Genomic DNA, 26,551 nt, shown 5'->3' with positions numbered 1-26,551 from the left:
AGCAGCTGATAATGAACTGGCACGTTGTTTACTCATTCTACTTTTACAGTCCTGTGGGGGGAGGAAAAAAAGGTGCTGCAGCCTAAATGCTGCTGCATAGTTCAGGAAGTCTTACGGGGTGCCTGAATAAGAGTGACTGTTCCTGCCTCGAAGCAAAGAGACTCGCTCGGTCATTTAAGAGGAGGTCTATGCTGAAGATAACGCAGAGCTACTGCTCTCTGAGTGGGAGAGGTCTTCTTCAGGCCCAGGGCATCCTCGCTGCCCCACTCTGGGAGATGCTGGGTGCTTGCCAGGCACACAGAGCCCTTCCTGTCACCTCCACGCTGCGGGGGACCCTGCCATCAAAAAACACGGGAGCCTCCGAGCAGAGCTGCGCCCAGCCAGCCCACTCCCACACCGCTGGTGCCACCAAAACTGGTGGTGTATGGATGGGCTGCCTGCCCAGGCCAGCCCCAGTGCTGGGGACTCCTCCTGTGGGCCCTGCACCGCTCTCAGCTCAAACCTCCTTGAAACGAGTAGCCGACTTTGGCCTGGTGAACTGATGCTCATGAGGCAGAGGCAGCACTGGTAGGAGTGTGACCCAAAAGGGAATAATCCAACATATATCCAAAGGCAGCACTAGCCTGGGAAAGAGCCTGGGGGAAAAGTGCCTAAAATAGAGAGGCTGAAAAGAAAAGGTATGCATGTATGTACGCATATCAAACAAAGTAGTCAAGGTAAAAGCTATTGCCAGTATTTACACTGCTGCAACTTACTTCCCCATTGGTTCTTTCGGGTCATTCGTTAAATGCGTGGAAATTATTGATTTTGCCTAATTAAATCGTCTCCATGCATTTCACAGGGACAAACACGAAGCATGGGCTGCGCTGCAAGGCTTGCAAGATGAGCATCCACCACAAGTGCGCCGACAGTATTGGACAGCAGCGTTGCATGGGCAAGCTGGTAAGTGAGCGGCTCAGGGCAGCCCACGTGGCTGGGGGCACCAGCCCGCACCGGAGCCCCTCGTTTTCTGTGCATGACCTTCTGGCCCATATTTAGCTGGTGCATTAACAAAACTGAACCCATGTCACGTCAGTTTGGTGGGAAAAGTAATGCCAGGTGGTGGCTTATTATAAATTTGTGCGATTGCTACTACTTAGGGACCTGAGCAGCATGCTACAATGTAAATCTGTTCTACTTTATGGATGTGAATATATGGTTGCATAATCTAAATTTAACTATATATCAGAATTAATTCCTGTGATTTAAACTGTTCTTGCTGTAGTCTCTGTAGTGCAAATGTCTACAGATGATGCTATAAATTAGTCAACATATTTCAGTGGAGTTTAACAAATGAAAAATCTTACAATTTATGTTTTACTGTTTCTTCCACTGTTGAAGCTTTAAAAAAATGCAATTTAGCTTAATGGGAAAACAAAGCATGTTTCACAGAGACACAGAGCAGGGTTTGAAGCAGTCTCTCAGTAGGAGAGGTCAGGAGGGCACCTGCTCCCTATATGTACAGACAGCCTCTTAGTACCTGCGTCACCTTCTAAGCATCAAATTGTCATATTGGCAAAGACAGAACACTACATCTGAGACTGGTCTAACCCAGTTTGCTGACTGTTTTTATAGAAATATGGTTCTTTAGTTTGCTCTGGACAAAAATTTGGGAAAATGACCATATGGAACATGAAAACTGGTTGCATATGTTCACTTTTCAGATGTTCTCAGTTTTGTTACAAGTACATGCCAAGTGAAGGTACCCAAGACAAATCTGAGCTAAAAAGAAATAGCCATATTGTGTTCAATGATGAAAAAAGCAGGCATTCACTTCAAAAGAGCTAGAAAATCCATCTCTCCTCTGGAAAGACCTTTTCTCTCCAAGTGTATTTGGTAAATACTATTGTTGATTATACACCTGAGGCAAAACTTTATGCATTTAAACCTTCATCATAGTCCTAGTGTGAGGGAAATTGGTCTATAAAGAGCTGAATGACGTCACTGCAGGTCTGGGACAAGCCAAATACTAAATCACATGAATTGTTTCACACGATGCTTAGCTCCAGCCTCAGCTCTCACTAATTTACAAAAGCAGAAAAGAAGAGGCCAAATTTACAGCAGGAAGAAGTCCAGCAATGTCAGGGGAGTTTTATGGGCTCATGTTGTGTCTGAATTTAGTTTGTTTTGGGACAACTGTGGCTGGGGAATCTAGGATTTATTCCTCCAAAAATTAAATTTATCAAACCTCTCATTTCTTCTCAATCCATACTGCTGCTCACTCGCAATAGAATTAGTTCCATGCAATTTTATAATGTATACTGGATATAGGATATTGCTAATAAGCACATACTCGTGAGGCTTTTCCAGTGGCTAGTGGTTCTCACAGCCTGTGCAGTAGGTGACTATTATAAATTGGAGGGGACATTTGTGAATCCCTAATAACTTAAAGGGCATTTCTGAAGATTTATGTGTTAGCCCCATCATTTTGGGTGCTCAGCCTTTGACTGAGGTATTTGCTAGCTGAGGTAATAAATCAAGAAGTAACAGAAAATATTTAATCTTTTAAGAACACCTTTTAGAGTGGTATAAGGCATCTTGATTAGCCATTTTGTGTTATTCTTTAATGGCATGGCTTAAGTTGTTCCAGTGCATTTCTCTATATATGGGCATTTAGGGGACATCGATGATGGTGATCTGGGGAGTCCTTTGACCTTGTAAGACCAAAAAGCAGTGGAAGCTGCAGTCAGTAAGCAGCAGACTTTAGAAAAGTCTACAGAAAGACTCTACATTTCTTGAGTTTCACACATGCATCCGTGGGAGCATGGGGATTTGCAGTTAGGATGGGGAAAGAATAGGTGCATGCTCTGCAAATGCAAACCAGTGCACATTCACTCTTCATATATTCTTATATTAGCATAATGTAGAACTCTTACATCACGTGGATCTTTCTAGAAACTCTAGTGGTTCAGCAACTTCTGCTGCAACTAATTAGCTATGCACTTGTGCCAGGCAAAAGAAACAGAAGGCCTGAAAATGACCTCCCTTCTCCCTTCAGATAAGTATAGGAAATTAGTTTTTTCCAGCAGAAAAAACAGATGAATCCCTGCTCTCCACACCCCACAGTGACTCAAAAACAGGAGGTAAATTACCAGTCTCGCCATGCTTTACCGCAAGAAATAGCTTCTGTTCTGCCATGAGCCGAAGAGCTGAGGTTATTTCTGTGGCTCAATGATGGCAGCGCCGCACTTCACATGTTTCCGCTTTCTTTCCCTCCAGCCGAAGGGATTTCGACGGTACTACAGCTCGCCACTACTCATTCACGAACAGTTTGGCTGCATCAAAGAAGTGATGCCTATTGGTAGGTTTTGGTTGCTTTTCCGTTCAGTCTCCCTTTGGCAGTGCTATGCAACAGCAGCGGCAGACTCCCCGCCGTGGCATTTGCCTGCAGCAGCCTTCCAGCTCCTTTCGGTGACTGGATGTCCTTCTGCCAGCCCAGAAAAGGACCATTCCAAAGATACAAAGCTGGAAGAGGAGCGGGTGTGTTTATCATGCATCTCATTCAAAGCCCCGTGCAAATAACCTGTTAGCAATCCCTATGCTTATAATAATAATGAGCTGAGCTCAAGGTAGGAGTTAAAAATGGAGTAAACAGTGGCATATTGAGGTAAAGGTCTGAGCTGGGAAGAACCAGATGAGAGATAGGGATATTAAAACATTAGGAGACTATTCAGGCCATTGGTCTGAGGTCCCTTGAGGGACTTTGCTAGCTTCCTATCCTTTTTCACCCACACTTCTCACTTTCCTTTTTCATTTCCCTATTCAGCATTTCTACACATTGTTCAAGTATTTAAAAGAGCAGATTTTTCACTGCTTTACCAAATTCCTGAAAAGAAAAATTTTGAAATGGAAAAGTTGAGTTCTTTTTGGAAAATATTCTTCCCTGAAAGCAATCTGACCAGGCAAGCCTGACAGTGCAAAAAAATGAAAGCCAAAACTAAACAGTCAATTTAAAATGACATGTCTGTGAACATTTACTCAGTTATTTTCTGAAATTGGAAAAAAAAAGTCAATTATATGGGATTCATCTAAGATTCTGTTTCTGAAAAACATCTGTCCTTTTCATCATAAGAAATCAAAATGTTTTGAGCAGACTCTGGCTGAAAATGAAGTGTGTTTTGCTCTGCTCAGGATTCAAAATGTATTTTCTCAGTAATTTGGCCAAAATTTCCCTCTTTTTTTACAGTGCTACAAATTTACTATATTCTAAGGGGCTACTATCTGTACCCCAGAGGAAGTTGAGGTCTAATAATGCAGTACATATAAGAGTACATATAAGAGATCTATTCATGCCAGTTGAAGATGCCCATTTAACTGTAATGGCAGATGACTTCAGGGCCAGCTAAGAAGGCAGTGAGAGGGAGAAATGAATACATCAGTGGGGGTGGAGGCTTTTCTGGCTACACCTAGACTGAGTTGAGCAATCTGGAGCACATTCCCCGAAACACGTATTTTCTCACACCTGCCTCCACGTCCCACATATCCCAACAGTAGTGATGTTGGTGTCTCTCTAGGAAGATCCAGGCCATCCTGTTTACCCAGAATTAGCCAAGTAACAGCACTGAGAAGGTAGATGGCATAAAGGTGATGGCCCACCCACCCCACAGCGGAGCCCAGGCACAATGAAGGTATTTCCCTCCAAGCATCCAGTGTTGAGAGTGATCCAAGAGGTAAATGGTAGGAACAGGCAGTAAACACAAATTAAAGTCGGTATAGGCACCATCAGCGGTGATTAGGGAAGGAGGATTGCAGATGAGGAGAGATGACGCAAGGGCAGAGACCTGAAGAGCCTGTATGAGGGAAGGATGACTTTTATGGGAGCAGAGAGACAGCAAAAAGTCACTAGCAAAAGCCATTTCCTGTAAGTTTATCAAGTGCATTTTCTCAGGATAACCTCTCAACTTATATTTCTCAACATACATCCCAAAGAGTTGCTCAAGGCATGTTTCTCCAAGTGGAGCAGGAACATAGCAGGGAATGTTTTCAACATATTGATGTATGTTTTGCTCCTTTTGTTGCAGCCTGTGGCAATAAGGTTGACCCTGTCTATGAAACTCTCCGCTTTGGGACTTCCTTAGCCCAGAAGACCAAGAAGAGCAGCTCTGGAAGTGGGTCTGATTCTCCCAACAGGAACTCTGTAAGTATCCCGTGTCTTCCTTCCTTTTTTTTTTGTGGAGGAGCAACACATATCCATTCACAGGAGTTCATATCAAAGTTCACAAAATTTGTATTTCAAGCTCTTAAACAAAAAGAAATATCTCATTCTCAGCTCACAAAATGGGACCAGCAAACACTTTATTTTTGCAAGCTCGGGTTTTAAGTATCTCTTGAGAAAAAGAGAAAAATTCAGAGTAAGTAGTTGAATAATCTTCTTTTATTGGATTTGAAAATTAAGTGTTATTCTTGATATTAAATATCTGTGTAAAAGTGGAACACAGATACTTAGCTGTAAAACATCTAATTCGAAAGCAACACTTATACCTTTTGTTCTGAACAAAAAGCCTTGCAGCCAGAGTGGACACATCCTGCTGTTAACAGTGGACATTTAACCCTACGCACTAGCATTAAGGATGGGTTGGAGTCCTCAGAGCCTCGATCTACAGGTACAATCTCCACCATACAAGCCCAACCAAAATGAAGTTTTTGCTACCGCAACAGGGCAATGGACTCATACCTCCATCCCTGCCCAGCGTAGGCTTGTGAGGGACACACTGCAGATGTGGACTCCTCACCTCAAACCCCCAACACGGAGGTTTTTGTGCTCAGCTTGATGCATCCTCACCTTCGCATCAGTCCCTGTCATTCACTGTCTTCTGTCATGAAAGTCACTCTCTTCAGGACCATGGCAGGAGATGAAGGAGGAGCATAAGAGAAGAGATAGTATCCTTTAAATCTGCCTGTGCTAAATCCATACATAGTTCAACAAAGCAGCTTAACTGTTTGTGTAAGAAGGAAATCAGTATTTCAATGCTATTGGAACCATGCTGTCAGCAGCTCATTCACAGGATTGAAAGAACATCTCATACCCTCTCACTCGCATAAACAGGCACCTAAACCGATGTTTGAGCCTCTTTGTTTTTCCAAGACATCCTTCAAACAAATAAAATCAGGACTGAATCCACTGGAAACAAAGGCTGATTGTCACTTCTGAAAATCAGACCCAGGTTGTTTGATAGTCTCTCTGAGTGGCAGTTCCTGCTCCACTACTTGTTTCAGAATGAAATTCACCCCAGGCACAGAGATGCTATAAGGCTTCATTTCCAGGCCTCAGAGCGAATACTCATATGTTTAATTTAAACTTGGTCTAAAATCTATCTATGATGTTCACTACAAAGTTTCACTGGGACTTAAAACGTATATTCTCTCACATGGCTGAAGTATAGCCTCAGATGGTACAGGTGGTCTCTAAACAGATGTTAATTTGTCTCAGATGGAACAGAGGACATACAAATTCAAACAAGGACCAAGTGAAATCTGCAAGGGAGTTATTACAGGACATGTCCTTCATCCAGCCTTATTTTTTGCCTTAAAAGGAACTTGGTAATTTTCATTCTTTTTTTAAAACCCAAAGTGACTCTAGCACCTGTCACATAGTGATTACAGTTAGTTTGTTCTTTCAATTATTTAATTTACTTTGAAACAGAAGTTCTACAAATGTAATTATTGCTTTCTAAATCAATAAAGCATTATGTTGAATTATGAATGACTATTCAGGCATAGAAATCACGAATGCTGTGTCAGCTTGCCTTAGAGAGCTGATCATAACTAGGTGGGTTGTGGGTGTAGAATAAGGAATGACGTTTCATTATGGGAATTTCTCCAGGGTACGCAGACTGAGAGAGAGTGTAACACTTGTCAGTGTATGGAAAATAGAAAACATTAGAGGACTGAATAAACAGATATGTGAAAATATAACTTCTGCCAGTGCAAGCCTGTGCATTGAGACAAGGATAAAAAAACAGGGGAAGACACAACCCTGATCCAAATGATGGGGCCATGGAGCTTCACAATCATGATGTGTGACACAGGAGCAGCAACTGACTGGTGGCTGGAACAGGGAGCTGACACAGAGCAGCACCACATCTCTTTGGCTGGGCCATGCCCCAGCCCAGGGAGACAGAGAGTGCTTCTGGGATCTGCCTTTGGGACCAAACCAGGGACACCAGTGACACGGTGACATCTAGGATCCTACCGCACCTCTCAGGTGGTGCCTGAGCTGTCAAAGAGCTAGCTCTGGGTGGGAGCAGTGTAGCTGCTTCAGTTGCATGTGATGCCAGGCTGATTAAAAGCAAAGGCAGTTAGCTCAGGAGCCATGCTCTGCACCTACAGCCATGCAGCTTCTGGGTTTGCAACTTGTGTCTGTGCACCGTAGAGAGATACCATCTTGCTCTGAACCAGCTGAGGTATTTTTAACATGACTGAGCAGTGTGGATGCACCCACTGTGATTTTCAGCCTAGATGCTGCCTCTCCCATACAAGAAAGAGGCCATATGCTCCAGATTTACTAGCTATTGCTTCCATTGAAATGTGCTTCTGCAACCCACATTTATACAGAAAGTCACCTGAGGTGATGTAAATGTGATACCAGTTCTTGTTAGTGTTTGATGGATCAGCTCATAGTTTTGTAAGTCTGTCATTCTGTTAGACTATTTGTCATACAGCTCCTGACAGAAAAGTTATTAAAGGTAACTGAGATTTCTTCAGGTGGTTTTGGATCAGGCATATGCTGAAGAGATGGTCATTGCATTTCCTTAGGCAATAATACACGACAAAGTACAAAGCTAATCAGCAATTATGCAGCTAGTTTATGGAGACTGAGGATCATGCCACAGCAAATAGCTGAAAAATAGCTATGACCTACTATTTCAACAAAGCCAGTCTTTTCTTTTCCTACCACCCATCAGCTAGGAATCCCAAGGTCTGCTTTGCCCTGTCTCCTTCTTAGCATTTTTATTGCAGTGCCTTCTCATACAGGAACGACCCATTTATGCAAGATGCAAGACAAGCATGACCTGGTCCAGAAGGCTTACTCTAAAAACAAAACATAACAGAGCAATAAAATAGAAGGCTCTGATAATAACAAAGGAAACAAAATAATCACAGGATTTCTGTGGCATAAATCTACTGCCAACCTCTTAGTCCATCAGTATTCTAGAAAAGTACTAGATGGGGGAAATAAGTTTGTCAGGAAAGATATTTAATTTTCAAAAAGTGCTTTATAAAAAAAAACTTTGTTATCAACACTAGTAAAAGGAAAAAAATGCATAGAAAACTGTGAAGCAATCCAGATTTTGTGCTCCCTGAACAAAGATGGTGAATGTTCCTGATCTGGCTTTTCTTCCCATAATGCAGGCAAAGAGCTGCAAAGCAGTGAGTAGAGCTGTGGGTACAGTATAATTCTAGGGTGTCATGGAATAATTAAGTTAAATACTTTAGTGTGTCTTAAAATCTTGTTAAAAAGAAATAAATAAAGCTTAGACATATACAAGGACTTTGTACAGTTTTTCAGACTGTGAAGATCATCTGACTCTTGAGTTTAAAGAATTTTTTTATGGTTCTGGAAGATGTTTCACCCAAAAAAGTCCTGGGTGAAGAGTTCAGAAATTGAAGCTCATTAAGGTCAGGTTCGGACAGGCTTGTTTGCAGTAGCTCCTTGTTCCTGTCAGGCTATACATGGAGAAGCCAACTACCCGACAGAGGAATCCAGTGCTGTATGCAGAGTATACTTCTGAGGCTTGGGATTATGTCATCCCGTGTTTTCCTAGACCTCTAAAACAATGGATCCCTAATCATGATTGGCATTAATATGGTACAAATAAGAAATAATAGTAATCATAAAAAAATTATTTGAGTTTCATTTGTCTAACTATACCAGACAGACGACTATTTAAAAAGAAATTGAGGGCAGATATTTCAAGACTGACTTCACCAGCTCCTTCACACTCTAGCTCCTTTTTTCACGGCATGTTAAAGGAATTAAATTCACACACATATTAGAGTTATTTTACTGAATAATTTATTCAGGGTTAATAAAATAATAGTCAATGGTTTCAACTAATGGTCAGTGAACTCATTAGACAGCTATCTAGTACACCTGCAGCAACTATACATTCCCCAAGACCCTTCTATTTTGTACAGATGACCACATTATTTAGTGTAATCCTCTTTTTCCTTAACTTTCACTTCACTTTTTGCTGAGATCTTTTGCACTCTGGACTGGGAACTTGGTCTGGAGGTCTTTCTGGGGTCTCACTGCTCGCGGCTCTGCTCTGAAAGCACCTAAATGCTACATTCCCCTAAAGACTCTTGTGTAGTTTTATTCATTTCATCGCTTTCTGGCTTATCCCATGTTATTTTCTCTTTCTGTCCCTACAGACTTCTGACCTGGCAGAAGTTCCTGAAGAAGCTGATAGCTCTGGAGGCACCCTTGACACCAACAGGAAACGGAGCAACAGTGGTGAGTGCCTCCAGGCCAGGCTAGCACCTTCAGGTGTATTGGCTTTATGCTAGGCATGAGTACAATCTATTTCAGACTTTTTTCTGGCACAACCATGTTTTAGCAGTATTTTTATTGTGGAAGGCAGGGGGAGTTTGGGACAAGCAGTTGGTGTAAGAACCTGGGGAACGCTCTTTGCCATTCAGATGAGATCCAAGCCACTGGTTTTCTTTCCAGGCCTGACGCTGGACAAGGGTTCAGATCTGTTCTGTAGCAATTCTGCTTCATAAGCATGACTTCAGACTAATCACTCAACATGCTTCAGTTTCACATTGGTGAAGTGAAACAAAAATAATACTTCCTTTCTCTTGCCATATGTCTGACTTGTCTACTTGTGTTTATATGCCATAATTTCTTTGGGACAGGGACTGATTCATATGATAACCATTTGGCTACAAAATATCCAGCACAATGAATCTTGATCATAATTGCAGCCTCTCAGTACAGCTATAATATGTGCCACAGTAATATTAATAGCCCAGTTCCTTTGTCTGCTTTGCAGTAATGTTTTTATGGCATTGGTATGATGGGATTTCAAGACCAGAGCTAAGTGATGAAATCTTAACCACTGAGGGATAGTATTGATGACCCTGGTGTCAAATTCAGTCATGGTGAGGGAAGCAATAAGCACAAAAGAAGTCTGGAGCACTCACCCAAGCTTCAGGCCCAAACCATCTCAGTGCCTTCTCGAACAGCATGTGGAGGCTGATTTGCTGGATCTCAGCTGGGATATATGCTGCAGTTGTCCATTCCCATTTTATGCCACCTCCTTCTTATGCGCTCCCTTTCCTCCTGGCCCTATCACTTCTTCTCACCTCAGTTCAGTCATTTTCTCCTTTCCATCTTGTGAACAACCCATCTGTGTTATCTGCCTTCTCCTGACAATATATTTAGCTTTTCCATTTTGAAAGTGTGAGTTGACCTGACCTGATTAAAAGGCGGAGACTTCAGTCTGCTTCACATTGTACAATCCTGCCCACCTGAGATTAATTTGTCCATGTTTGAGTTTTCAGAAAACTTTTTCTCATTGTCGTTGAACAATTTCATTTCTGAACCCCAAAGAAACTTTTTTTTTCTGTGAGGTCTTCATTCACTGAATGTGCTGAAAGGCATTCAAGGAACTTACTCAAAGAGATTAGTTTAAAAACTCAGCATGTGTCAAACCTCCAAATAACTTGCACGGCACATTAACAATTCCTTTCATCAGCACTGGCTTTTTTACAATCCATCCTTCAGAGGCTTGGGGTATAAATTATGCATCAGCTGCTCCAAAAATTTCCCCTTGGTAGATTTTTAATAAACTGCCCATACTGTTTGCATAAGCCATGGAAATGGTAAAACCCTTTTCAGGCTGTCAAAATTTCCACATTTTTTTTTCCTGCTGCTTCTAGGGCAAACAAATATGAAAATAGATGGATTTCTGTTGTGTGGGGACATGAACTACATAGCTCTATGGCCTTCAGATTCATGCATCTCCTGGTAATATTCAGAAACCATGAGCTAAACAGAGATTAAAAATTTAACAAATTCAAAATGTTGTTACAAGGTGATTCACCACTCCTTTTTCTTCGGTTTTCCACTGCTTCTTTGGCAGGCAGTGCCACACTAATACCTTGATGAATCAGGTCCATTCTAGCTCTTTTTTATTTTTTTTCTATAACAAAACTGACTCCTTCAAATAAGATTTTAGGAAAATGCATACTTGAGTCTGTTTAAAGGGAAACAGCAAAAAAGACATGGCATGCAGAAGGCTGGAAGGACTCAGCACATGTGTGGCAGCGTAATTACACCTATAGATATATGACAACAATTTCAAGGGAAGGTACTTTCTTTCAGGCACTGGCATACATACTGTAGCAAAGCTGCTTAGTTTACAACTCTAAGATGGCTTGCCTAATTTCCAGCCTCTCAGCCTCCTCTAAGCCAGTTATACTTCTCCACTGGTGCAAATTGCTGTCAGTAACAGAAGTCCTGCAGGTCAAAATGTACTCTAAATGGCATGTATGAGCCTGTTTTCAACAGGGATTTGAGCATTTGCCACCCTGAGTCAAATGTGGAATACCCTCCTGGCAAAGCCCAGTTTAGTGAGCAGTTCTCTGCATACAGATTTGTGTTTCTGTCCCCAAGTAGAAATTACTCCAAATGTGCTGCCCTAGCGAAACGTTTCCTTCCACTTATGGTAAATAACTTTCTGCATGCCCAAAACACTCATGGTTACCAAGCGCATCATTCACCAGGGCTTTTTTGGTTAGCCTCTCTATCTCCTTTCCTATACCCAAGAAGCCATGCATGGTGCTTTGAGCTGAACTTGAGCACTGCCAGATTGGACCGGCAGCATTTTACATCCCTTTATACGGATGCAAGACACATATACGCCCCTGTCCTGGAAACCGTTTTTTTTTCTTAAGGCTTCCCCCTCTGGCGCTCACCAGCATTTGCAGGGCCAGATTCATCCCACAGTGGGACCTGGCGAAGAGCACAGTGAGGTCCCAGGTCAGCCACAGGCAAATCACCTAGACACAGCCTGGGGCATTTTCTGGTTTAATTCAGCAGGTGTCAGATCACATGATGTATTTGTATTCAGAGCTCTTTGAACTTTACAACTACAAAATTGTCTTACATTTTAGTGGAGCCTATGTGCTTGTGTGTGCTCATGGATGTGTGTTACTTCGTGCCGTACCTTTCTCTTCCTTGTGCATGCTCTGGCTGCCTAAAATGGCAAAATCTTCCCTCTTTTACAACAAGAGCAGTACATTTTTCAACATCTAAGTACAAATCTCTCTACTGTCAAAGAGCCTTACTATCTAACTAGGAAAACTTCAAAGACTATTTGCCTGGCTGTCATTTGCAATATAAAATAACCACAGTAATATGTGTTCACGGAAGACAGGTGAGCAAGTAAAAATGAAAGAGCAGAGGTGGAGGGAAATTCAGTAGTTTGGTGGTTCCCTTACCCCTTTTTTTTCCCCTGAATATATGAAACTATATCACAGAAAAGCAAAAGGAAAATACACTCAAACAATCAGTCAGCTTCTTATTAGTGCTTTGGAGATTTCCAAATTGTTACTAGAGACCACAAAATCCAGCTTCTGTCCAAAACAACTGCAGAGGTAAATAGTGAGAAAAGACACTGATAGCTCTAGCTGCTCAAACGCTCCAGCTATTAAAATCATATTGAGACTTTATCCAGAAGCAGGAAACACCAAGCAATTCTTAGAAAAAGTGAAGGGGGAATTCAGTCAATGTAGTAAAGCCATCGTGGGTTTCTGGGGAGAAACTGAGGACAAGCACCAGTCAGTGCATGAAGCAATTAGGAGAGTGTAACTGGTTAGACAGCAGACACTGTTAGATGCTGATAACATGCTCCAATGTGGCTGCTGTCTTATTCCCCAAGCAGTCAGTGGAGTTTCTGATTTAGTAAATTAGTACCAAATTTTCACACATACAAGCCCATGTCTTAGATATCCCATTCCCATTTAAAAGCATTAAATGTTGAAAAGAAGTCCTCAGTGAGCCACATTTCAGGTACCTTATAAAAGCAGAGGTGGAGGTAGGGTATTCAGTGCAGTAGCTGGAACAGATCTGGGATGATCCAAGGCAGAGGTTACTGGAGAGGGCAAAGTAGACTACCAAAAAATTAGAGACAGAGGGTCAAAGAGGGGGAAGAAGGGGGTTGGGGGACAAACTTCCATCCATGTTGCTCATGTATGTTTACCAAGTTTCGCAGTTGCTTTTAAACAGAAATCCTGCAGATCCTAAATAGGAAAATACAGCATTTAGTATGGAAAAAGACTGATAGACTTTCAATAGCAATGCAAATGGGGCACCTAGCTTCTATTCCCAGTGCTGCGCAACCTTGGTCATTTCATCTATGGATTTTCATCTGACCAAAACAGTTTATTTTATTCTTCAGGACAGGGACTGTCTAGTGCCACATGCCAAGTTCACTGGGATAGCTGCTTTTGTTTGGAGTATAATAGGATTCAGAGAAGAGCACAACAAGTGATGGAAAGAAAGTAAAGGGGAAAGGGAAGAGATTAACAAAATGCAGGTGATCCTGCTGAGGTGAAACTACTCCTAAAATGTCATGTATCTATCTGCTTTATTTCAGTGTTTACATACTCCGAAAACGGCACAGAACACTTTGGAGAAGAACCAAAAAGTATACATTCCCTGGTATGGGCAAAATCTTAGTGAGAATGCAATGGGAATGGGGAGGCATATCAAAGGCTTGTTTTTATATACAGCAAAGGTCCCTGAGCTGTGAAATTGTTGTAGGAGTCCTGTGAAACTCTTCTGGGGAAGGATCAATACCTGACTACCATGTTCTTATACTATTTCTAGGCCACTGGCAATGGCTGAAAACAGTATACAGGATTCAATGGCTCTCTGAGCCGTTGATCCAGACCCATTATGGTCACTTTTATGTTCTTTCATCTGTTTATTACAAATTGACACTGTGAACACAAAAGATCCAGCGGGGAGGCCGTGTCATTCCAATAGAACTGCAGTAACAGAAATACTACAGATCTGACATAATGTGGAAAATTATCTGTGGTTTGTTTTAGATACTTTTTCAGCTACAGATTTCCAGAGGTCCCTGTGTGAGTGAATATTAGGTAGAAGGGGAGGAGAGAGAGTAACCAGTCATCTCTGTAGAAGGCACAATGCAAACAGCCTTGAGTTTAAGAAAGTGCACTTTTCCCTCTCTGTGTTTTGGAATAGATACAGCTGTATAGCTATATCTCATCCACAATGACAACTGTAATAGACATATTATATAATGCCAGTAATACAGGGCTCATACCATGCAGACATTAACAGAGATCAAAAGGCAGATTCATTTTTAAGATCTCACCCAAAAGACCAAGCTTGTGCAGATTTCTTTATGTCTTTGGAAGACTGAAGTTTGATCTTGGGGTTCAAAGAATCTTATTTCTAAATGAAGACATTTACTACCTTAGTGACTCATAGTGTATCTGGGCTGCAGTCTTCCAAGGTGTGAAAGCAATGAGATTCCAGCTCATTTCTGCGAAGATCGGGCCCTGGTCCCTATGCCTGTAACAAAATGAACAAAATTCCTGTGTTTCCCACATTTCAGTAAGCTCCAGATATGGTACCATATGTTACATCTCATTCCTAACACTGTTCAGGACAGATATTTACATTTTCTCTTTATCTTTTTTCTTAAAGGGGCCATTTTATAAAAACACTTTACAAATGAACACCTATGTTGCCTTGTACAAATTTGTACCACAAGAAACTGAAGACTTGGAGATGAGGTAAAATGCCAACATTTTTATTAGTTGATTTGACCCATGCAAACCAAGAATCGTATAGCTGTATATGAATGTTTTATGGTGGGTGGGGGTTTTTTTTTTCATTCTGACATTTTTCTAGACATTTTTTATAACGGTGGCTAGTCATAGATACAAAGAACTTCTCATAGACACATAGATATAAAGCAGGTGACCAACTTTTTGTCAAGGGCGCAATAGGTAAAATGTTTCAAAAACTCATCACAAGGTGGAAAAGTCAGGTTCAGATCCCGCAAATCAGAGAAAAAAATGAGTGCTTGTTTCTCCACTCTTCGGCAGCAATGACAACTGTTGGGCAACTGAAGCAAAGAGGTCCCTACTGCCGCCACCTCCAGCTGCATCCTGGACAGGTTCATATCTTCTGCATGTGCTCTGCCAGGGCCACTAGGTCAGACTCTGAAGTTTGTCATACACTCCAGATGTGTTTGGAAGCTCTTGTGCTGCCACCACAACTGTAAACTGAGTCCCACATCATATGCAAGGAAAACTGAGTAAATGGGGATCCACCATTAATTTTAATAAAATCAAAGAGATGCCTCTTATCCACAAAAATATGTTGAATCAAGTAGACAGAACTTTCTTAGATGAATCCATTTGGAAATGGGCTGTCACATACTTTCTGCAACACAGGTTTATTACAATTACATAATAATCTTGACAAATTGCCACCAATAGGGGGAAGGAGGTCACATAACTGCTCAACTACCTGTACAAAATCAGCTCAGCATGTTTAGCTATTAGCATTCCCAGCCAAATTATTCTCCTACCTCTACTTTGGAGCTAGTCAGCTGGATGCTGATACTTAGCAATTACAACCCTGCACCACGCATTATAAAGGTAAATATGTCCCATTCAAATCAAAAAGACATTCCTGAGCAGAATTATATCCCTGCTGACTAACTGCCTTTGTCAGTTAAATAAAACTATTTTCCTGCTGCCTTCCTTCTGCAATCACAGCTTGAAAACACAGATGATAAAGCGGTGTGTCCCAACAATACGAAATGTCTTCAAGTAACAGAATAATGCCTGTAACAAATAAGGACTGTATTTTAAACAGTTTCTTATTAAACAGGAAGCAAAAATTCCAGTTCACAGGAGATGTTGTCTTACAATAAGGATCTAGCCCTAAATGAAAGCAAAAGATTGAGCATACAATCTAAGATCAGAAACCAGGTTTCAGTGACAGAGGTTCGATGAAGTGGGAATAAAATGTGGAATATTAGTGAGTAGCAGTGAACATGTGACTGGCAGAAAGGGAAACCTGTTGGGCCACACTGTGGGCACGTCTACCCAGACTGCGTGCTCTGAGCTAGCCACAGTTGGTACAGTGCCTTACATCCTGCTCCAAATAGGAGACAATGACAAAAACACACATGGACAAATTCACAAGTATTATTTATCAGTTCAGCATCACAGATTTTATTCCTAGTTTGAATTTTAACTTGAACTAGTAAAAAAATGCACCAGGATAAAGCAAAAATTCAAGACTTGGGGAATACCAACAGAGGCCTTAGTATCAATACCTGATTAATCCCAAAGGGAGAAAGCTTGCAATCAAACACCTTGACTTCAGTAACTTTTATATCTATGTAACTGAGAGCTGAGAGCAAAACTTGGCTAATTTTCAGCTGATATACAGAGAGTCTCTTTCTACATCACTGTGTATGATTTAAGTCCTTGTTGCCTCATTAAGTCTACCTGTAGTGAATGCTCAGATAAAATGACCAAGGGAGGATTGTCTTCCTATTAGAATGTAAATGTGGATGGTGATGTAGCATAACAATTAAGTCATCTTAATCCATTTTTCTTCAATTAATTACAGGCCAGGGGATATGATCACTCTTCTGGAAGACTCCAATGAAGACTGGTGGAAGGTTTGTGCTCCTTATTTTATATCTGTCTTATTTTCAAAGGTAAAGGAAAGTTATTTTTCAGTACTGAACTGGTATTTAAGCTACTAGTGTTAACATCATTCTTCTGCCCATGCGTTTTCTCCACAGGGGAAAATTGAAGACAGAACTGGATTTTTTCCTGCTAACTTTGTTCAAAGAGTGCAACATGATGAAAAGATTTACAGGTGTATCAGGACTTTCATCGGATGCAAGGAGCAGGGACAGATAACTCTGAAAGAGAACCAAGTAAGTGAGCATGCCTCTCCTATGCCAGATCCCCACAGGACTTGAGCATCCAGGAGTCTGACTGACATGGCCAGAAAGCAAGCTGTGCAAGATGAGCACAGGCAGACCCTGTTCACTGTAATTTTATTTCTTCTTCAAGATTTATTAATTGTAAGGTGCTAGTGTCTAGTAACCAGTTATGAGCAGTGGTGGCCTTGTGCAAACACATACTCCCTGCCTCACATAGCCTAAATTTTTAGTCTCACAGACATTCATAAAGATGCTTAACTTTACATATTATGCATTCTCTTATTGACTTCAGAGGGATAGCTTGAAGGACATACAGTTTTAAAGACAGACCTCCTGTGACAAAAATAGTCTGTTTTGCTTCCCTCTATTAGAGCTAATCTAATAAAAGACAGTAGCTGTCTCCCCAGATCTTGCCTTACCTAAATATCTAAACACCGCTATAAGCTTTACAGGTCAAACTCAAGAGGAAGCTCCAGCAGCTGTGCGTAACCTGTAACAAAGGAAAAGTGAAGGCAGAATCAGGGAAACAGCCCACAGAAAAGCAATTACAGAGAATTCAGGTTGAAGTTTTGGGGAGATGAGGTGTGCCTGGTTCCCTCCCCAGCCTTCCCCTCCTCCTGGCTACCTGCCATCAGTCCTCAGCAAGCTCTCTTCCTTCATCCTCTTCCTTCCCAGCCCCCCTTCCAGACTGGCAGCAGTAGCTGGTGAAAGCTAGGTCCCATTAGGTGCCCCTTGGACCCTGTCCTTGCTCCTGATATGTAGGCAGTAGTAAAATCTAGAGATTTCAAAATCATTCAGGGAGGGATTGATCAAATGCATCAGCCTCAGTTCACTTCCAACGCAGCCAATGCTCATTGCTTTGACTTCAGCAAAAGCAGAGTTAAGACAGCACTGAACAAACCTGTAAATGTTATGTTTACCCCACATTTACCAGTTGTAAAGTATCTGTAATCATTAACTGCTTGTGATACCACTTACACGCTTTCTCCATGGGCTGTAATTTGTTTTAAACTAAAGTGCCACTGTGAATTATAGTGCACCATATGCAGTGTAGACTTGCAGGGTCCATTCACCCTAGCAGACTTTCAGCAAGTCCTTCTACTTAATGTTATTCAGATGGCTTCACAAGGTGAAAGCCATGGCCACCATTGTGGGGGGGGTGTTTTCAATCTGATTTTAAAAGTGATTTTTAACAAAATTTTTACCAGACTTTTAATACTTCCATGTATCAAGTCTGATGATGCTGTTAAAGGATTTCTATGGGCCTTACACTTGGATAAAGTGAGAGCAGAATGTGGCTCAAAACTTGCATTAAATGGCAGTCAGGCTTGTGGCATAAGCTCATATAAAGTAGATGATGGCTGACTAGGGCTGAGCATAGCCTGGGTTCTCTAACAGCTAGGTGAAATAGAAAGCCATCTTTCTCCCACTGAATCTTATGAAGCCTAATTTTCTTCCACCCATAAGTCATTCCCTTTCCTTTCACATCAGCAGGATGAGTTTGCCTTGCAGTGCCTGGAAGGCCATTGATTTTAATAAGGTAGTGCGGAAGGCAGCATCAGTGTTCAATTCAGCACCATAGGTGTTCTTTTTTTTTAAGAGAGAGCTATGTAGCACTTAACTCTGGCGGTGGGTATCATTAATTCATCCTTTTGCTGCTGCCTTGTGCCATAGAAAAATGTATGTATGTATGTTGACAATCCTTGGAAATACCCTGCTCTTTAAGGAAGCCGTAACAATACAGCAACCAGAATATATTTTAACAGTGCACATAGTACATTGGACAGCCCTGAAGTTGCTAGAATGAGATAAGGCACTTAATTTTACCCACTGAAGCAAATCAAGAAACACTGTTCACCACAGCCCTATTATGCCATTAACCAGTGCCTCTTTTCATTGTTTATATATGTGCATAGAGAGGGAAAAGCACTACCAAAGCAGAACAAGAGGTTTTGCACCCTTTGTGCTCTGGTATAAACTATGCACAAGGACAGAACTTGGGGAAATTGGAGTGTGGGAATTGGGTGAGCCAGTGCGAGGGAACAGTCACAGTCTGAGTCCCATTGTAACAGGGGGCATGTCAGATCCTGTCAGTTAATGCAGTTACTGCTGCAAACAGCACAGGCCAATTTCCCTGTGTTGTTCCTCACAAGATCACAGTTTGCAAGCGGGCAGGTCTGGCAGCCCTATGGAAACACGAGGACATCCTATGGCCCTTCTTTCATAGCATGCACCCAGTGGAGCTGGCAGTCAGAAGCATTTCACCGTCGCTGTTTAGGGCAAGAGGTAAACGAAGGCATGAAGCCATTCTTCAGTTTATCCTTTTCTCGCTTTTAGCAAACTTACTCCTCTTGATCTCAGACCCATGCAAACTCTGAGGCTGCGCATGAATATTGCTGGGTTCTTGCACCACTTGGGAAACACTTCAGAAGAAGAAAAGGAAATTAGTGTTTGGTATAAACCACGGTGCTGAGATCAAACCTGTGAGTGCACAGAGGAAAGGAGTGGAGCCAACAGGTCCTGCTCCACCCTCACACAAATTTTGCCAAAAGGGGAAAGCCAGGGCACTTCCAGACTACTTTGAGTAATTTCTAGGCAGGACAGTTGCAGGGAGGCTGTGGCCACTCATCTGCTTTCCCCTGTGCCCCCAGACAGGGTTCAAGCCCCCCGTGACAGCCCACGGCAGGAGCTGGCAGCTGCCACAGGCCAATGTGCAGCAGCAGCAGCGTGGGGGCAGAAGTAGAGGGACACCCAGCCCAGCCTGCCAGCCACATGCCCACCACAGCATCCACTGCCTGAACGGCACAAAAGGGCAACTGCTCTTCCGTTTTGTTTTTTCAGCCAAACACCTTTGCTTTCACCACAGAACAACATTTCTTGTTGTGAGAGACATTTTAACTGTTGCTAGGAGTTTTTGATTTTAAAAAATTATTTTACGTTTCCTGAATCAAATTTCCTTTCTTCTTGCTGTTGGGCATTCCTCTTATTTTCCATCCTTAATTTCCACACTGTTTTCCCTGAGAAACAGAGTGGGCAGAAAAAGAAAAAACAATCATTTGAATAAGGCTCCTGGGAAAAGTTTGGTGAATTTTTTTTTGGTTTTCATTCCATTTGGGGATTTCTGTGGGATGTAACAAGCGATTTTAGCTGTGTCTGGTCACAGCGTGCAGAGTAATGTTGAGTGTAGTGCATCTACTACATGCAAGGCACTGGCTTCCTCCAGGTTAGCAAGAAGGGGAGATTATTCATTGCTACCAAGTCCTGCCAGGCCTCACTTTAGCTAAAAATCTCAATAGAAAAAAAAAAAATCGTAACTCTAACTGATCTAATAATTTCCTATTACTGTCATAGGGCAGATTCTCTCTATTTTATATTGTTAGTTCACTAGACTGAAATCTGCAGGGTCTAACAAGAGTCCAGAGCCTTTTCTAAAAAGCAAGGGGAGGAAGATATGCCAGCAGGAAAACTTAACCCATTACCATAGTGCAAATTTTGAGTACACTGCTTGACACCACCCATGGTGTATACTACAGGACTCCCTCCTCTTTGTGCCTTGTGTGAATGTTCTCAGGTTGGGCAGCTACACTTGAAGGCAAAAGGCATTTTTTTAAGCCACCACACACAATACTGGCTGCATAATTTCCAACTATGACTGTAACACCACTTGGATATATAAAGTTTTATGCAGCCTGTAACTTCTGCTCCAGCCTACCTGAATTCATTACCACACATTATACAAATGCTTCTTTGCATGACTACAGACTCTGATGTGACCAAAGGCACCATTTTGAAAAGGTGTATTTAAGTATCATCAGGGTTTGGAAAAGCATCTCTTTTTAAATGCCTTTAACATTTTTTATGGTGCTTATTTTTAAGCAACTCATAATCTATTGTTTGAATGTCTGTTTTTATTCCTCCCTTCAGATGCTACTTAAACTAAAGGAAATAACCTCTTCAAAAAAAAAAAAACTTCACCCTTCACTGCCAACCCCATTGACATCTACAGTCACATTAATATAAACCGCTTCAGAGTTGGGCCCTTTGTGTTTAAATAACACAACTGATTTTAAATTGCACAAGTGATCTTGTGCAATAGAAGCGATCCCAAACCACAACTTTTGTTACAAGGCTGGCAATCAGAAGCTCTCTGCTCATCCAAAAGTGGACTGTGATTTTACACAGAGCTCCATGCAACAGATCCAATTTGCAATGGATATCTTTTCCAAATGTCACTAATGTAAACTAGCTCTGCTACAAAAGGAGTCTCCCAACTGGCTTTTGCAGTGACTGCAAATGGGCCGCTGTTATTGTAACAATCACAACTTTCAAAGCAGAGCTTTAAGCCTTGCTGTCCCATAGCACTGGAGCTTAAAGGATGCACTGCTCTCCTACCCCAACACCCCGTCACCTGAATTTGAAAATGAGCGACTTTTTGGCACATGCATGTTAGCAGCTAGGTACAACTCTGATCCTCCCCCAAAGCTGGACTTGAACGCCACTGATGCCGAAACTCCCAAATACACCCCAAAAATACAGCCACCTCAGGAAAGCCTAGGAATGGGCTTAAACACAAGCCCAGCCTCTCCGGAGACTGAGTTCAACAAGGCAGGATTGCAGCCAGGTCACCAGCTTCAGGTGCTCCACCAGGCTCAGGACTTCTTTAGATTAGTCTGGATGCTTTGTGGTTTTAGGCCCCCCCATTTTTAATCCTGAGATAGTCCAAAAGGAGCTGGACTTCTAAGAGCATGGTTCAGCTGCCTTTGAAAACCAGCTGCATCACAGTGCTTTACGCATCCAGACTGAACCATTTACACCACAAATCCAGCTCAGAAAGTGATATTGTAGTTCCTCGTGTGCTCCCCTGCAATAAATGCTGCAGCTCAAATCTAGGCTTAAGGGGAAAAGGGCTTTTTTCCAGCTGTCTCTGATTTCCAATGATGTCAGTTTGGTGAACAGGGATATCTGTCCCCATTCATTCAGAGATGCTCTGGCACACAAATTTTGGAAGAGTCCAGAACCTGAGAGCAAACCATTATTGATCCAGTCTAGTGTAGGTCATCTTTAAAACCCTAAGGGCCATATGTAAAACAAGCTGGTCTTCTCAGTCCAAAAGCTAATGAAACAGCTGATATGAAACCTGTCATGATCACAGGCACTATGACTGACTGGGCATGAAAGCAGAACTAGTTATCATTTCCATCCACAAAGTTCACCAAGGCAAGGACTTTAATGCAGTGGCAGAAGTAGATACAGAAACTCACAGTGCCACTGTCCTGTGTCATTCTTACAGATAAATAGAAGACTTGAGCTTTCAGACCCCTTGGCCTGGCAGTGTCTGCAGGCTCCAGGACATCTCTTGAAACTGCATTGCCCTCATAACCAAATTCCTATTTGGTCAGAACCGCTCTGTGGCTGACAGAAAGGTTAAAGATACAGGAGAGAGAAGAGTAAGCAAAAGACAGCAGCCAAAAAATATACATATATATCGAGAGTTCAAAGTCGCTCGTGAACAAAGAGAATTTTCCATTTGAGCCCAAATTCAAAGCACAAGACTTAGAGGAACAGGAGAGTGTTAATGAGCGTGCAACTTAAAGGATCATTTCCTAATTAGACAGAATCGCAGAGTGGTTGAGGTTGGAAGGGACCTCTGGAGATCATCTAGTCCAACCTCCCTGCTCAAACAGGATCACCTAGAGCACATTGCACAGGATCACGTCCAGGTGGGTTTTGAATATCTCCAGAGAAGGAGACTCCACAACCTCTCTGGGCAACCTGTTCCAGTGCTCTGTCACCCTCACAGGGAAGAAGTTTTTCCTCATATTCAGATGGAACTTCCTGTGTTTTGGTTTGTGCCTGTTGCCTCATGTCCTGTCGCTGGGCACCACTGAAAAAGAGTCTGGCCCCATCCTCTTGACACCTTCCCTTAAGATATTTGTACACATTAATAAGATCTCCTCTCAGCCTTGTCTTCTCCAGGCTAAACAGGCCCAGCTCTCTCAGTCTTTCCTCATAAGAGAGATGCTCCAGTCCCCTAATCATCTTTGTAGCCCTTCGCTGGACTTGCTCCAGTAGTGCCACATCCCTCTTGTACTGGGGAGCCCAGAACTGGACACAGCACTCCAGATGTGGCCTCACCAGGGCTGAGTAGAGGGGCAGGATCACCTCCCTCGACCTGCTGGCAACATTCTTCCTGATGCACCCCAGGATATCATTGGCCTTCTTGGCCACAAGGGCACATTGCTGCCTCATGCTTAACTTGTCCACCAGCACTCCCAGGTCCTTCTCTGCAGAGCTGCTTTCCAGCAGGTCAACCCCCAACCTGTCCTGGTGCAGGGGGTTATTCCTCCCCAGGTGCAGGACCCTGCACTTGCCTTTGTTGAACTTTATGAGGTTCCTCTCTGCCCACCTCTCCAGCCTGTCCAGGTCTCTCTGAATGGCAGCACAGCCCTCTGGGGTATCCGCCACTCCTCCCAGTTTTGTATCATCAGCAAACTTGCTGAGGGTGCACTCTGTCCCTTCATCCAGGTCATTGATGAAGAAGTTGAACAAGACTGGACCCAGTACTGACCCCTGGGGGACACCGCTAGCTACAGACCTCCAACTAGACTGTGCCGCCGCTGATCACAACTCTCTGAGCTCTGCCATTCAGCCAGTTCTCAGTCCACCTCACTGTCCACTCATCTAACCTGCACTTCCTGAGCTTGTCTATGAGGATGTTATGGGAGACAGTGTCAAAAGCCTTGCTGAAGTCAAGGTAGACAACATCCACTGCTCTTCCCTCATCTGCCCAGCCAGTCATTCCATCAGAGAAGGCTATCAGATTGGTTAAGCATGATTTCCCCTTGGTGAAGCCATGCTGACTACTCCTGATCACCTTCTTGTCCTCCACATGCTTGGAGATGGCCTCCAGGATGAGCTGCTCCATCACCTTTCCAGGGATGCAGGTGAGGCTGACTGGCCTGTAGTTTCCTGGGTCCTCCTTCTTGCCCTTTTGGAAGACTGGAGTGACAATGGCTTTCTTCCAGTCCTCAGGCACCTCTCCTGTTCTCCATGACCTTTCAAAGATGATGGAGAGTGGCCTAGCAATAACATCCGCCAGCTCCCTCAGCACTCATGGGTGCATCCCATTGGGGCCCATGGATTTGTGGGTGTCAAGTTTGTTTAAATGATCTCTAACCCGATCCTCCTCCACCAAGGGAAAGTCTTCCTTTCTCCAGACTTTCTCTCCTGTCTCCAGGGTCTGGGGTTCCTGAGGGCTGGCCTGAGCAGTAAAGACTGAAGCAAAGAAGGCATTCAGTAACTCTGCCTTCTCTGCATCCTTCGTCAGTGGGGCACCCACCCCATTCAGCAAAGGGCCCACATTTTCCCTAGTCTTCCTTTTGCTACAGATGTATTTGAAGAAGCCCTTCTTGTTGTCCTTGACATCTCTTGCCAGATTTAATTCCTAATGGGCCTTAGCCTTCCTCCTCACATCCCTGCATACTCTGACAACATTCCTATATTCCTCCCAAGTGGCTTGTCCCCCTTTCCACTTTCTGTATACTTCCTTCTTCTGTTTGAGTTTTGCCAGGAGCTCCTTGCTCATCCATGCAGGTCTCCTGCCTCCTTTGCTTGACTTCCTACTCATAGGGATGCACCGCTCTTGAGCCTGGAGGAAGTGATCCTTGATTATTAACCAGCTCTCTTGAACCCCCCTTCCTTCTAGGGCTGTAACCCATGGGATTCCTCCAAGTAGGTCCCTGAAGAGGCCAAAGTTTGCTCTCCTGAAGTCCAGGGTTGCGATCCCACTTATTGCCCTGCTTTCTCCTCGCAGGATCCTGAACTCCACCATCTCATGGTCACTGCAGCCAAGGCTGCCCTCAACCTTCACATCTTCCACCAGTTCTTCTTTGTTTGTTAGTATGAGGTCCAGCAGCACACCTCTCCTTGTTGGCTCCTCCAGCACCTGTGTTAAGATGTTGTCACCAATGCTCTGCAGGAACCTCCAGGACTGTTTGAGCCTAGCTGTGTTGTCTTTCCAGCAGATACCAGGGTGGTTGAAGTCCCCCATGAGAACCAGGGCCTGGGATCATGAGGCTACTTCCAGCTGTCTGTAGAAGGCCTCATCGACTTCCCCTTCCTGATCAGGTGGCCTGTAGTAAACACCCACAACAGTGTCACCCATGCTAGCCTGCCCTTTAATCCTTACCCATAAGCTCTCGACTCGCTCTTCATCCACCCCTAAGCACAGCTCAATACATTCCAGTTGCTCTCTCACATAAAGAGCAACTCCATCACCTCGCTTTCCTGGCCTGTCTTTCCTAAAAAGCACGTAGCCATCCATGACAGCATTCCAGTCACGTAAGCTATCCCACCATGTCTCTTTAATTGCAATGAGATCATGGCTCTGCGACCACACACAGATCTCTAGTTCTTCCTGTTTGTTCCCCATGCTGCGTGCATTGGTGTACAGGCATTTCAGAGAGGTGATCGAGCATGCAGGTTTCCCAGGAGGGATACAAGAGGATCCTCCATAGCCACATCCCATGTGCACTTCCCTGGCTGCATGCACCTGCTGGAGACATCCCAACTTGAGCCGTGTTTTGCTGACTGTCTCTATAACTCTCCCCTTCCCCCATCTTTTCTAGTTTAAAGCCCTCCTTACCAGGTTGGCCAACCTGTTGGCAAAGACCCGCGTGCCCCGCCTCGTGAGGTGGATCCCATCTCTCGCCATCAGTTGTCGATCTTCAAACAGGGTCCCATGGTCGTAGAAACCAAAACCCTGTTGCCAACACCCGCGGCGCAGCCAGCTGTTAACTTGGAAAATCTGTCTCCTCCTCCTCCCATCCTTCCCCCTCACTGGCAGGATTGAGGAGAAAATGACCTGGGCTCCCAGACCCTTGACCACCATCCCCAGAGCTCTGAAATGCTGTTTGATGGTCTCCAGTTTGCCCTTGGTATCATTAATGCCTACATGGAAGAGCAGCAGAGGGTAATAGTTCAACATGTGGACAAGCCTTGACAATCTTTCCATGACATCTCATATTCAAGCCCCTGGCAGGCCACAAACCTCTCTAGACATGAGGTCAGGTCGGCAGATAGATGCCTCCGTCCCCTGCAGCAGGGAGTCCCCCACAACAATCACCCGCTGCTTCTTCTGGGCGTTCCGGCAAGGCACAGGGTCTTTCAGCCCAGTTGCTTCCCTTGAAGTCATGCCTAGCTCCTCCTCATCCTGGAGGGCACTAAACCTGTTCCTCAAATGCCAGTCTTCAGGAGAAGTAGGAGCCTTTCTCCTCCTACAAGAAGTGACCAGTTTCCAGCCTTCTTCTACAGTGTTATGTACCGTTTCACACGGCACAGAGCCCTCCAGCAACTCCACTGCTGTGGGGGGTTGGGACTCCTGGAGCTGTATGGTCTCCAAGAATACCCTATCTCTTGCTCATCTTCTCGGATGCTGGGCAGCCTACTGACCTCCTCCCGTAACTCCCTTACCTGATGACAGAACTAATCAACAGCAGCACACCTCCTGCAGGAGAGCTGACTGCCAGCCCAGGCCTCACCGAGAGGCCCCA

At 43.5% G+C, this 26,551-nt stretch overlaps 1 protein-coding gene across 1 annotated transcript in view; it reads left to right on the top strand.

The window, feature by feature from the left end:
- Positions 1-26,551, top strand: part of STAC (SH3 and cysteine rich domain) — a 74,017-nt gene that overhangs the window by 43,455 nt on the left and 4,011 nt on the right. The window contains exons 3-10 of the mRNA XM_013948135.1: positions 842-942; positions 3,259-3,340; positions 5,061-5,176; positions 9,415-9,496; positions 13,647-13,711; positions 14,729-14,817; positions 16,676-16,727; positions 16,854-16,991. Coding sequence (XP_013803589.1) covers positions 842-942; positions 3,259-3,340; positions 5,061-5,176; positions 9,415-9,496; positions 13,647-13,711; positions 14,729-14,817; positions 16,676-16,727; positions 16,854-16,991 — 725 coding nt within the window. The remainder of the gene's footprint in view (positions 1-841; positions 943-3,258; positions 3,341-5,060; positions 5,177-9,414; positions 9,497-13,646; positions 13,712-14,728; positions 14,818-16,675; positions 16,728-16,853; positions 16,992-26,551) is intronic.

This window comes from Apteryx mantelli, chromosome 2 (assembly GCF_036417845.1).
Source record: "Apteryx mantelli isolate bAptMan1 chromosome 2, bAptMan1.hap1, whole genome shotgun sequence".
Classification (NCBI taxonomy): domain Eukaryota; kingdom Metazoa; phylum Chordata; class Aves; order Apterygiformes; family Apterygidae; genus Apteryx; species Apteryx mantelli.
The sequence above is the reverse complement of the archived record's forward strand: the minus strand, read 5'-3'. Positions and strand labels throughout refer to the sequence as shown.